Consider the following 14,122-nt stretch of genomic DNA (forward strand, 5'->3'; position numbering starts at 1 on the left):
TTTCTTTAGCCTAAACTAACCTCAAGGCTCATAAGCCAATAATTAGTATTGTTGTGTTCCGATTTGAATGATGAGTGAGCTAGTGTAACTACAGGCACAAGGGATATAACGTCTTAGTTCCCAAGGTTGGTGGCGCATTGGCGATGAAGGGAATGGTTAATATATCTTCATCACCCTTCAAACTGAAACACAACAATACTGAGTACAGCTGTTTGGCGGTAGAATATCTGATGAGTGGGTGGTACCTACCCAGGTGGGCTTGCACAAAGCCCTCCCACCAAGTATTATATATATAATATTACTATTATGGAACCTTTTAATGATAATAATGTGTAATGTCATATAATTTTGACAATACTAAATTGTTTGCATATTTTAATTTTCCTAATTTTAGTCTAATAAGTTTTAGTATGAATATTATTACTTTTTCCCAAAAAAAAAGAGATGTAAGTATTCAGTTCACAGGGAACAAATTACTCGTACATTATTATATATAAGTCCAGATTAAAACTTCGAAATTATTTAATTACATAAATATATTCCAAATTCGATGTATTTTCTTTCCCATGTAAGAAAGATGAACGACTATAAGGAAATGCTAATTACGTTCTTACTTATTTTGATTTACATTACATGCTTAATATTTTAAAATAAAACGTTTAAAAAGTAAGCCAAGTGTTCACGAGCTAAGTTTTTAAGTGTCACATTTTATACAAGTTGAAATAACGCCGGCTTAGAAGGTTGGAAAACTAAGTAAATATATTAGACTTCATTTCCGCGTCTAAAACGTTTTTATAAAACTAGTATTTTTTTATAATATTTTATATAAAAGTATTTTATATATATATATATTTATTGAGATTAGTATATATAGATATATATATACTAATCTCAATAAATATTTTTAATGATGGGGTCATTTTATTTGAATTGAATGCTTGTTTTTGTCTCCGAGCAGCATCGCAATCAATTATTTTATTACTGACCACTATTACAGTACATAAAATCTAAAAGTATATCTTGTTCCATTTTGTTAGCTGTAGGTCTTCTGATATATATATTTTTCTTGTATTTACAATTTTACTTTTTTCAATAAACCATCTTTTGCGTATCAATTATCTTCCTTGAAGGACAGATTTACATGTCAATAAGACTAGTGATTTTTGTGCCTTTATATTATTCGCATAAAAATATAAGTATAAAGATTATATAAAAATTGAGAAATAAAAAAAAGAATAAAGAAATAAATAAAAACAAAGGGTATCCTTTTTTTATATATCTAAAGGATACATTATCTTTTCTCATCTCTATTAAAAGTCAAAGTCTAAAGGTGAACGAAACATTTATAGACATAAGCTTTGATATGATAACATATGAAAGAAAGCTTTCATATGTATCTTTCTAAACCTAAGTAACTTAATGAATACTTACATCAAGAACATTCGCCTCGTAGCGATAATCGTTCCGCGTATACGAATTAAATTTTACCCAAAATTGATTTTAAAGCATTTGATGTTTTGAAATGCTACTTACTCTTTGTTTAGCCATACAAACAGTGGATAATGCAAACAGTGAACTCGAGAGACAATTTCATCTGTATTACATAGAGGGCAGTTTACATGATCTATAACTACCAAACAGGGTAACTTAAGGGTTGTTATATTATAATTATACCTAAAATATATATTTGTGTTTTATTGATTATAAAAACTAAACACTATCATAGGATTAACATATGACTTACGCGGAAAGAAACTGAATTTTGTACATGTTTAAAATTTACCTCGTCAAGTACGAATGCAATGTAATAAAACATCGTGAGGATATTTTTTCTAAGAACTCCTAATCGAGAAGAAAGATGACCTCTGGTGTTTTTTTATGAATTAAGGATATAGGACTACTTTTGTGAACGTTATCAGAGGAAAATCGTCGTGCTAGACGATTTCTGGGCGGATAGTTATGTATCGCTTTCACCCATTCTTTCATCATTAATTTCAAATTCGAATAAAATATTTTGAAACCGCAAATATAATGATTATTTTTAAAGCCGCTACTATGAAAACTTTGTACATAATATGTTTTAGACCTCCAACAAATGGATACTACAGCGTGTACTCTAATGACCGGAGGAAATTTTTAGGGTTGAAAATGTTTGTATTTTATATTTATTCATATTAAGAAGAAATATTTCGACAGTTATGGTAAAAAAGCAAAGTACATTTGATATCTATACCTATATATATTTTAATAACGAATACGAAAAAGCTTTTTTGTTGTGCTTTTTTTAGTGAGTCCGAAAAAGCGTATCCTTGCATAAATTTCCGTTATACGGGATGTACGGGATACTTTTATAATTATATTGTGAAAAGTATCCTCCAATCTCATATGTGTCCAAAATTGTATGCAAGATCAAAGTACGCAAAAATTTATTTTTGAGATTTTTAAGGAAACGGTTATTTTTTATGATAAAAAGAGCTCAAAAAATAAATAAATAAAAATTGTAGTTTATGGAAAATTCTACAAAAATTGTCCTTACTCGTTATCTCCTAAGACAATATTTTTGAGAAAAAGCGATTCTAAGATTTACTAAAGTTGTGTTCCCCATATTGTGCACAGGTTGTGACGTCACCCCACATAGGAGGTACTTGACGCGTTTTATTTTAAACGTGGTTTACCCATTAGGCCCACATATGATTCATACCTATTGTTCAACTATTGTGTCGGCTATTCGGACACTTTTAATATCCTTTGAAAAACAGTTAAGGTCTGCGTATTATGACTGTAAATGTACTGACATTTATTTTGTTGAAGACAGTAAACAGGAATTATTATTGACAATAAATAACTGAGTACGTCCATACAATGAGGAAGTAATCCCTATCAAATTGTAACTATGGCCAGTCTCAAGTAAAACTTTATTGATTGCGATATATTACATTGCACAGGTGCACTCTTCACTTAGAGCAATGGGTATGCATCATGTATGCTTCCTAATTTCACGATCTGGGATTTGTGTTCAGGCCATTGACCTTATAAGCTAGTTACTATAGACCATAAATGAAGCAGTCTCCATGTAAACCACGTACATACGTGGTTAACAAACTTAGGTATGTTTTAGGAAATTTAACCATTCCAAAACGTACAATGTTGCACCAAGCCATTAATTATCAACTATTGTTATAGTAGTAACGATAGGTCTTATACACCTTCGATAATGTATAAAAAGCTAAGCTAGCTACTCTACTTGTAGCTACTCGAAATAAGTTGATATACAAGAAAGCATAATGTTTGTTGTAATTTAGGATTGTTTTCATCAACGTTTTAAAAATAAATTTTCCATTAGATAGGTAATTTCGGTCTTCGAACAAAAGTTTATCTTAGATCTTCAGTCATATGTAATGTTCATATGGAATGCAGTCCAAGGAGAAGACTTACTTTAGAATTTGCTTTCAGAAAAATATCTCATCGGCATTGATATTTCAGCGTTTATGCAGTCTTAGTGACCAAGTTTCTGATTCAAATAGTCACAACGCCCTTTGTTACTATAACTGTTACACCGAGGGGATTTTTCATGACTCAAGTTTTAGTTTCAAATTGACAAGTCAGATATCAAATTATGTCAAGGAGATCTCTAGTCTTAAACTTTGCTGCGTGTTTCCAGTTCTATATATACGTATAGCTTTACTAGGAAATCATTTTAATCTCCTATAAATTTTGTCAGTATTGAAATAACGCTGTTTAGATTAAAAATTTGGCTCCACTGGCTTTCATACGTGTACAACCCTCGAATCATCATCCTCATAATCATCATCAGCCTTCCGGCTTAGTGTCTATGATTACACTTGAAACATCTCTTTGTAGCTAGCGACAAAAGTTTAGAGTCCTTTGTGTTCTTATTTTCTTCCAACCCGGTATTAGGTTTGGCTTACCAGAGACTTGGTAAAGGAATCTGTATCATGGACTGTAATTCTTCCCTCCACATTGCCAACAAGTCTTAAATTATGTAAATACAACCGGAATTAACGTAAAATAACAGTTAACATTGAATTAAATTTACTTCAGAAATCGTAAAATCTGATATAGAACAATACCGAATCTAACTAAGTAAATATAAATAAAGACTGTCAATATTATTGTTTTCGTTTCTATATTGTTTCTACTAAGATTATTTTATCTTGTCGAAATTGATATCTCATTTGAAATTTCTCTTGAAATGTACGTATAATTACACGCATATTGTGTTTAAAATGTAATCAGTAAATCATTCAGAATCTTCAATATTATTCTGATCTACTGAAATAAAAAACTTCGACACCGAGGTGTACCGAATTATTCAACATAAATTTGAAATTTAATGAATCAATTACTCAAATATTTTAACTTAATATTTTCAATTTGTATTTTTTGATGAAATTATTACGGATATTTAATATAGAAACTGGGTGATTTGCTCGAAAAGGTTAGTTTTTTAAGAAAAACTAGGTGTCTTTCCTGAAGAACGAATGAAAATTAAAAAGTAAAACTATAAATGTTGAGCTGTTGAATTTTTTAGAACAGTTACCGAGATACACTAAAAAAAATTCGGAATTATATACTACATAGATATATGCAATTATTTCTATACATAAATCAAATCAGCTACGTCTTTCAAATATCAAGATCAAAACTTTGTCGCTCACGGTAATTTGTAAAGTAACACTCTCAGGCCCCATATGTGCCATAACACATCAAACGATCTTTCATTTTAAGTGTTCATATTTTTTATTAATGTATAATTCTCATCTACTTATAACACATATGAAACGCTTATGCGCCGATCCGAAACATCGCACATGCAGCCGTAATAGCACTGACCTAATTACCCGTTTTTCCAAACCAACATTGAGATTAAAGCCCCACGCGAGATGAATCGTGTAATTTCAAACTCAACTGCCTTTGTACGTGAATCTTGCTGAAAGCGGTGAAACACACCCTCAGCTTTTGCTATAATCACGTGGGATACAAACAACAATAAGTATTGAATACCTGTTTATTGAAACAAGTTTCAAGTTTTGGATGTAACGCTAATGGACAACTATTATTTTTGATTATCCGTCATTACCCAAAGATTAGGTTCACTGCGGCGTTTGAGGAGCTTACAAAAACGAGATGTACGATTCTTAATTTGATCTTACGTCGCCTAGTTGTCACGGAATACAGGACTTTATAACAAATAAAAAATATATGTATTTAAATGTGGATTTACGTTAATTACAGACAAAATTAAACGTTTACAAAAAAAACATGTTCAATTTTCCCAAGTCATAAACGAAAACAGTACTAACAATACGAAACCTACAATTTCAAACTAGAGCTACTTTGTTCTTAAATGTCACTTGTATGAACGCCAACCTATTTATTTAATACTGTAGTACTTGCCCGAAGAACGATTTATACAAACAAACGCCTTTGACTTCAAACCACGAGTATGCTCTGCAATGTTGCCTTGCGAAGTCAAAACTAAGATTAATTATTTTGAATGTCTACTTTAGCTGATAGATGCTATACCTATATACTTAGCTCCCACAATTTCTTATACTTTTGCTAAGTTAAAATAAGCAATCTCGATTAAATGTTACAATATTAAAAATAAATAAGACCGGCCAGTTCTCTTTTATAAAATTAAATCAAATTAAATATCTACAGTGTTACTCCAAAGTAATACAATATATAAGACAAAATACTATGAAAATAACCAAAATATACTAGTCGAGCAGTATCAATATCATTTAGTTGTCTAACTTTTCTAGCCACGTATACCGTGGTGCTGAGTTTTCTTGTTGGAGACTAAATGAGGATTTCACTAAAGTTTCGAATCTGTCATCACTACTGTTTAATGCTATATGTTTTATTTTTGTTTTCTAACATTTTGTAGGCATATAAACATCACGTTTTATTTTTGTTAGCATAATTAAATTATTTGTTGTGAGTCAATCGGGTATCCTTGAATAACATACGAAATATACGAATGAACATTAGCTCAATAGTTGTTTTGTCCGACAATCTTAAATATTAATCAAGTAGCGTCATCATACAATAAAATATCATAAATACCTTTAATATAGAAAATAAAATCATTTAAATATACTAAAAATAAATAACACCTAAAATTGATCCTGGTGGAATAACCATTTTTAGCAAAGATCCCTTTATTCCATTAATCATAATTTGTTGAATTTTTTTACTTAAGTATGACATTATGAGATCTTTTACAAAGTAATATTTCGGCTTATATAAAAGCCTTCATTTGAAAACCCTAAACGTAAATTCTATATTATTTTTCATATTTTAAATGTTAACAACATCGTAACTCTAAAGTTCAGGACTATACATATAAGGAAAACATATTTGTTACAGATTTTCTATCATTCATTATGAAGACTTTACTCTCAACATGCATACAGCCTGATAATAATTTCTTATTGATCGATTGATTTCTTATAATAATAAAATTATTAATCGACAAACCCATCATCAGAGGGCCAATCCCCTTGGCGGTCAATCAGAAATCGTTAACGCTATTGCTAATAACGTAAGTGCGGCACCAATTAGTTATCGGTATATTAAGTTGAAAGCATGCCAACGCGACTACGCCCGCCACGCGAGGAATCTATTCATAACCGTGGAATATGAGAATAATTCGACGCCGCTATTTACCGGAATTATATACATTCAAGTAAAAAAAAATTAGACTATTCATTAAACAAATTTTTAAACCGCATTAATAATCACTTGGTGCTTTGTGCTATCCCGTCTGGGTAGGTACCACCCGCTTAACAGATATTCTACCATCGAACAGTAGTGTTACACACAACACTTACCATCAGGTGACCTTGGCTCATCCGCCTTACTATATCATAAAAAAACTCAACATCTCAACTCAACATCAAAAAAAATTGGCCAAATCACTAAGAGTAATTTTTTATTATATATCAGGTACGATATTTTTTTTTCGGTTGGTCTGAAGCAATAAGTAGTGATGATATTAGTTATGTACTTAAAGACAATACCCGAGCTCTAAAAACACCAACGGATAAGCCTCTCTGCCGAAAACCACGCGATTTTATTTGTTATAGGATATGATCTGTTATTAAGGATCAGTGGTTCATAGTTACTTGAACTTTAATCAAAATTTCGACATCAAATATTATATTAAATTAGTCTTATAATTTAAATCATCCAATTTAACTTTTCAGTGTTTAGTCTGTGTGCGTGCATGCGTGCGTGCGTGCCTGTGCGTGTGTGTTGTTCTTTCCATACTCATAGTAACTATAAATTAATAATACGGTCATATAAAATAGTAATAATCTAAAACTTTATTTACCACAGTACAATATCGACATATCCATTACTTTTAAAAATAAATATTAGGATATTTCTACCCGTCATAATTATTATGATATTGTTAATGTAAATTAAAAAATATATTTTGAAGAACAAATATAGGTACCATAAACTTACATAGTTGGCTATTAAATCCGGGTGGTCAGTTTCTAAGCCGTCATCAAGGATGGTGACCACTACGCCTCTGCCAGTAATGCCTTCCCGCCACGCGGGTATCACGTTCATATCCAAGCCACCACCACGGTTCTGTAAAAAAATATATATATATTTCATGAGCAAGCAAAAAGTTTTCTTAAACCGAACGTTATATTAGTGTAAATAAAATATCATATTTTGAAAAAATACAATATATTTATTATAAAACATCTACATATTCTGTATTATAAACCAATGAAATCATATTATACCTACATATATTTCGAGCCGGTTGTATCTCAACATTTAACTTAACTTTCATAATGACGATTCAAATGTGTCTGTATGGTAACTTGAATAATATATATTTTAATATTAAATTATTTTTAATAAGAAATGTCGTGTAAGCCATACGGTCTCCCCTTTTCATTCGTTTCAATGTAATTGGAACTTCGTTTTGTCTTCAATTGCGGATTACTCATATATTTATGTATAACATATATATTGCTTTCTTTCTGAACAGATTTTGTCAGAATTTAATATATTCACGACTTATGTACTACAAATTGATACGCTACATTCGTGTTTATATATTATATTCATCACAATTATTTTATGGAATATCGTCGTGTAATAGCTTAAGATATATTATCGCTTTTCGTGACTTTAGTCACCGTTCAAATCAAATTTCAACAAAAATCTAACGTACCCAAATTACCAATAACATACCGTTATTTAAATCTTACTAGATATACAATTATATTAAACAAAGAATATACTTATGAAAATCAATCTTTATGCAGCCATAAAAAATAAGACCTAAGTAATATAAATATAAATTATTAATCTACTACGATTTTCGATACCTATAAAACGAACATTATGAATGTAATTTTTCGATTTGGTACAAATTTCAGATTTGTTAACTGTGTACATCGCTGGAAACGCAAGCTTAATTTGTTTTATAATCTTAGATTTATATTTTTATAAAAATACTACCATCTTTGAAATTAAATTCATATTCATAACCAGGCAAAACAAATTAAGGTACGCTCTACATATTTTCCTAACGTGTTTTGTTGAACAGCTTCTATTTCATTATAAAACTATAGAATTTGATTAATTAATTAATATTAAATATCGATAAGAACGTTTCCAAATATTTCTTTACTGATAGTTTTTATAGTACCAGTACACTTAATATGTTTTAACTGTACTCTAGAATACTGGAGCATCTTTTATCAAGTAACGTGATTATTTATAAAAAATGGATATAAACGTTTATTATTACTGTAACGTAATTTAAAATAATAATTGTAAAAATACTTAAGTACTAATACCAAATAAAAATAAACTAGAGTTGTTTTAAAACAGCGTTATATTTATAAATCAAATTTCGAATTGTATTATTTAATAAGACCATATTCCATATTTGAAATCGAATGAATTTACAAGTAAAATAGGTTTGTAGACAAAAAAAAAAAAATTGGTATTTTGAAGAACTAAACGGTAAATCCATTCAAAATATTTAATAGATCTTCTATTTATTTAGTCTTGATTAATTTAAATATGATGAAGTGAAATAATAAATTATAAAATTATTTTTTTAATTGTCCAATGTGAATAATTACAATTTAAGTTTTGATGACAAATATAATATAATAATATCTGAAGTAAATAAAAGGTGAATGGACATCGCATCAAGGCCAAAACTTGTAAAAAGAATATCAGTTGTATTCCCACAGAAGGGATTTCATTTTAATTTAGTAAAAACGAGCCGAACATAATAATTTGATACTTCATTCAAATTAAATCTCATCAAACGTTTACTGAAGTTACTTATATTAAATTTATATGAAAACATATTTATATTAATATTTTTCGGCTAAAATTGCTTTTATTAATTTTTTTTTTGTAATAAAATTTAGTCGAAGGACTTGTTCGTCCTTGTTTGTTATCTTAATTTGTATCCGCGAAATTTGTTTTTATCCATTTCCATTCATTGTTTCATAATAAGCATATAAAACTTTAAAGAATTATATTTTTTTTTACAGTTTCCACTTTAAAATTGGAGTTTAAAATTTACGACCGTAGAGGAAAAGTTTTGATTAAAGTTAAAGTCTTGATAATTCTAAGGACATAAACTTTATCCGACACTTAATTTTTCTTATTAAATGGCTTGTTACGAGACGGACCGAGATGACTTAAGTCGGGGCGCGTGAATCTTAACCGACTATTTCTGAATTCTCATATACAAAACTTGCATGTGTCAGATAAAAATCTGTCAAATATGTTTTGTACCCATTATATGTTTCCTCAAAAGATCTACCAGATGTTAAAACTTTTTGACATTTAGTGATCTAAGCAAAACAGTAATTTTAGGTTGTACAGTGTAGTACTTAATAAAAATTAATAATTAATAAGATAATTTATTATAAAGTCAATTTCGCCAACGATTTAGTTAGAATTTATTAAAGTTTTGACGTTTAGAAATACTATAATGTCAGATTAATCTCGCTGTCTCGCTGCTCGGTTAGGTACCAATCGCAATTATGAGTAAAACATTTCAAAGAAATGCACTACAGTTATGGTATATCCAAATTACAAATTTCATATATTAGAACCTTTTTTTATCAACCTGAAATATTTTTATATTGACGTTTATGCCGCCTATGGGCATAAATAGGATAGAAAAAAGCATTACAGTACAGTGCAGCTTACAAAATTTCAGAGTCAAAAAAATTGCTAAACTCATCTTACAAACAAAGTTTGACTTGATTCGTGTCGAATCAAAGATCAACGATCAATTTATGTATAATATTTTATTCGAAAATTCGCTCAGTAAAAATATATTTGTATTTGTTGTTCAAACCCTACAGAATAAGTTTTTTTTTATTTTTTTCATTTTTTAATTGATTTTTAAATATGTAAATGTTGAATGCCAGGGCAAGGCCTCCTCACCCTTATAAACATATGTATTACGATCTTATTTCACACCCTATTCCACTGCACACTGTTAAATATTATATAATCTCATCCATCACGTGCAGGTTTCCTCACAACGGAAGAAAAACTTTGCTGCCAATACGGCATCCTTTATATAAACACAAATTAATCATGTCGAGAGTTAGTGGAGCGTGGCCAGATTTGAATATACGTTCTTTGTGTAAGATATAGGATAGGATAGAACACCAAGCTACAGTAATACGGATATAATAATATTAATACATTTTCAAAAGGACATGATGTTCGACTAGGATCTAATTATCAATTTACTAACCTGACGTTTTAAGCATACTTGGCACATATAAGACCCTGTAACGAGTCTCAAACATGCGCCAAAGAGCGTAGAATACTCTCATCAAGAGATAATAAGGCAGAAAATTAGCTATTAGTCGAGACAAGGCGCTTGGTAAAGGGAAAATTAAGATATAATGATCCTACGATATGGGTGATGTGAAAGTCGATTATGTACACATACATTATAATTCTATCAGTGCTAAATAATATTACTGTTCCATTTTTAAATAACGATGTCGGCGTTCTATTTTTAAATTCTTGACAACTAATTTAAATATAAGGAATTATTAAAAATAATTCAAGAGATAAACAATAAACAACTCCGAACTTACGAATTCCAAGTGAAATAAAACTAGCATAATATTTATTAATGGAAAATATTATTAAAAAAAAATGATATAGTCATTCCATTCTTACATATGAATCCTATGACAGTTAGAGTAGGATAAAATATTGCACGTTTCAATTTTAATAAATATCCATAGCACACCTGGCCGCTCGGGATCGTTAATTAGAAGTTGGCATCATTCCGTAATCCCTTATCGCTTTTCAATCAAGATTAAATGTAGCAAAATCTTACTACAGATAAAATATCTCATAAAAAAATATTTCTTAGAAATTTCCTGGCCACATTTTATAATTTTATGGTTATATTTTATTTATACCTTGATTATTGTTGAAGTTTAGACCTTAATATAAACCTCTAAGATTAACGTAAAAAACATTTATCAAAATTGATGAAAGGCAATAAACTGTGGGTGATGTTCGATTCGATTCTTAGTTTTATGGCTTTTAGTTATACCGACAGGGCACAGATTATTTCGCCAATGTCACGTAGGAGTGGGTGATGTTGGTGAAACGACACGAATGTGACTTCTTGACACAATAGGTAAATGTCATTAATCTTAAATATAAAACACATAATATATACAGACTAAATGTAATAATGCTTCCAGATTTCCCCTTAATAGAGAAAATATAGACTAATATTCCGTTAAATACTCATGTTGGGTAGAATTATTTTTTGGTGGTAGAGAATAATTCGGAACTTATTTCACCACGGCGCATTATATCAGAATATCTCAAAGACATGCTGGTTTCACGACACGACGCGATGTTTTCTTTCACTGTAAAAGCAGTACTTACCGAATATTTATTACCATTTTCGATGGATATTCTATCCATTAAGCTATATCAGCTCAATAAATAGAAACAGTTGGAAATTCATGAATAGTGAAATAAATAGCAACATACCAGGTACCACATATGAGGCCACTTGGGATCGTTTAATTGGAACTTGGAATCGGCGGAGCGCGGCCTTCCTTTCACTCTTGAGTGCAGTTCACGTTTCGACCCCGCTTCTCTTTTCATGGAGGGCGCGCCCGATGCTTTTGTTTCAGCTATAACAAATTATACTCTAATGAAGTTAAACTCTATATTGTTAATTTGCGTGCCTGAGCTACATTGTACGTAAATAGGCCTCAGTGAAAAAGTGCTGTTGTATAAATTAACGATTGAAATTCATTCAATATAAACTAAGAAGCTCTCATTTGGAACGTATTTTTATGCGTACAATTTTTTTTTTATTATTATTAAAATTATGCAGCTGGCTGATAGACGCCCGTCTATCAGCCAGCTGCCTAATTTGACGAATTGTGATCCTCACCGCACATATTCATTGTGTTAGCATATTTATTTTAATGTAATTATATTTTATTGTTTTTGTGTATTAAATTATCAATAGAAATAATTCGACTTAAATAATTGTTACATTTTACGTTGATTATCAACATCCGATTTGGACTAAACTAATTTGTATTTTAAAATAGATCAAAACCGGATGTTGCTACAGTGGAAGGAGGGGCGTGTAAACGTTTAATGCTAGGGGTAAGCCTATAAATTGGCATTTTTTTCTTTAATTGTCAGAATGGAAGGATCGAGCAAAGAATTAATTTTGTATCAGTATTGATTGTGAAACACTCTCGGATAAATAAACTATTGATTGTGAGGAAAGTTTTTATTTTATTCCAACAATTGCCACTGTAAAAAATATTAACCATCACTGATATCGCCAATACGCCAATCTTGGGAATTAAGATATTATGTCCCCGGTACGTGTAGTACATTGAGTCACTCACTTTTCAAATGTGTAATAATAAATAAAATTATTAAATTTAGATTTAGCTAGAAATAAAGCGTTTGAAAATCAAATAAAAACTATAAAGGAATATTTTACGAAATGACATTGAAATAAATTGAAAAGCTTCTATAGAGCAGGTGAAAAGGTCAAGGGGAATTCATTTATAGACGAGTCTTGTGCAACCTTATTCAATTATTTCATAAATTTCAGAGCTTTTTATTCTCAAGTTTGCTAAAAATCTGTCAACCGGTATTTGAAGAAATTTATTTTTTATTTAATTGACCAATAATCAACTATCTAATGGTAATCTCATTTTGTTAATAAAAAAACACTTGACACTCGATGCTCCAAAAACCTTAGCTAAATACATTTTCTTGATTCTACAGGTAATATTTATTTGGTATATAATAAAAATATATAATCGGACATTTTGATGTATTTTGATTATATTCTGTCCTTACAGAATAGCTACACTGTAAAAACTGAATGTATTGTAAATGAAACATTATTGCACAAACAATTAAAGTGAAATATTAGTTCTAAGTATATAAAATAAGATCACTTCGTATCTCACTCGTGAAATGTTTTTTTGATTCTAAAATTCATAGTAATAATATGACGACATTTCATGGTCGTGTTCTGCGTTTAGTTTCGAGAGTGTTAATACGGAATATCTCAATAGGTGGCTTTAAACAAAGGAAACTTACACATAATTGGCGGAGATGTTAATCTATCGTATTTGATTAACAGTTTCACATACCATCTATAAAAGTATAAATTAAACTAGCGAAAGACAAACTTGTATATGTTATAATATAATGAAATCTAGCTAGGTACATTTAATTTCATATCTGTTAAATGTCTGTTATTTAAACTTGGATCTTTGGAACCGTAGAAACTAGATATATACATTAAAACTAAAAAGGTAGTAACTGTGTAACGATTGTAATCAAATAATAATATGTTATTAAGAAATTATTAATTAACTTATTTTAATAAGGCGTTTTGTTCTCACGCAGAACTTGAATTTGACTTCGGCAATTATCTATAACATGTCCGGACTGACTGATTCAACATCGCCGAGCGTAAACTATTAAAGTTAGGGCCATGAAATTTGGTGAGTAGGTTCGTTTTATCGAGTAGACACCCAATAAGAAAGGAATT

At 29.9% G+C, this 14,122-nt stretch overlaps 1 protein-coding gene across 6 annotated transcripts in view; it reads right to left on the bottom strand.

Moving 5' to 3' along the window:
- Positions 1-14,122, bottom strand: part of LOC113398796 (furin-like protease 1) — a 162,903-nt gene that overhangs the window by 27,658 nt on the left and 121,123 nt on the right. For all 6 annotated transcript variants that reach the window (XM_026637700.2, XM_026637701.2, XM_026637707.2 and 3 more), the window contains exons 4-5: positions 12,073-12,218; positions 7,501-7,629 (exon numbers count right to left, since the gene is read on the bottom strand). In XM_026637700.2, coding sequence (XP_026493485.2) covers positions 7,501-7,629; positions 12,073-12,218 — 275 coding nt within the window. The remainder of the gene's footprint in view (positions 1-7,500; positions 7,630-12,072; positions 12,219-14,122) is intronic.

This window comes from Vanessa tameamea, chromosome 14, assembly GCF_037043105.1.
Source record: "Vanessa tameamea isolate UH-Manoa-2023 chromosome 14, ilVanTame1 primary haplotype, whole genome shotgun sequence".
NCBI classification, from domain to species: Eukaryota; Metazoa; Arthropoda; class Insecta; order Lepidoptera; family Nymphalidae; genus Vanessa; species Vanessa tameamea.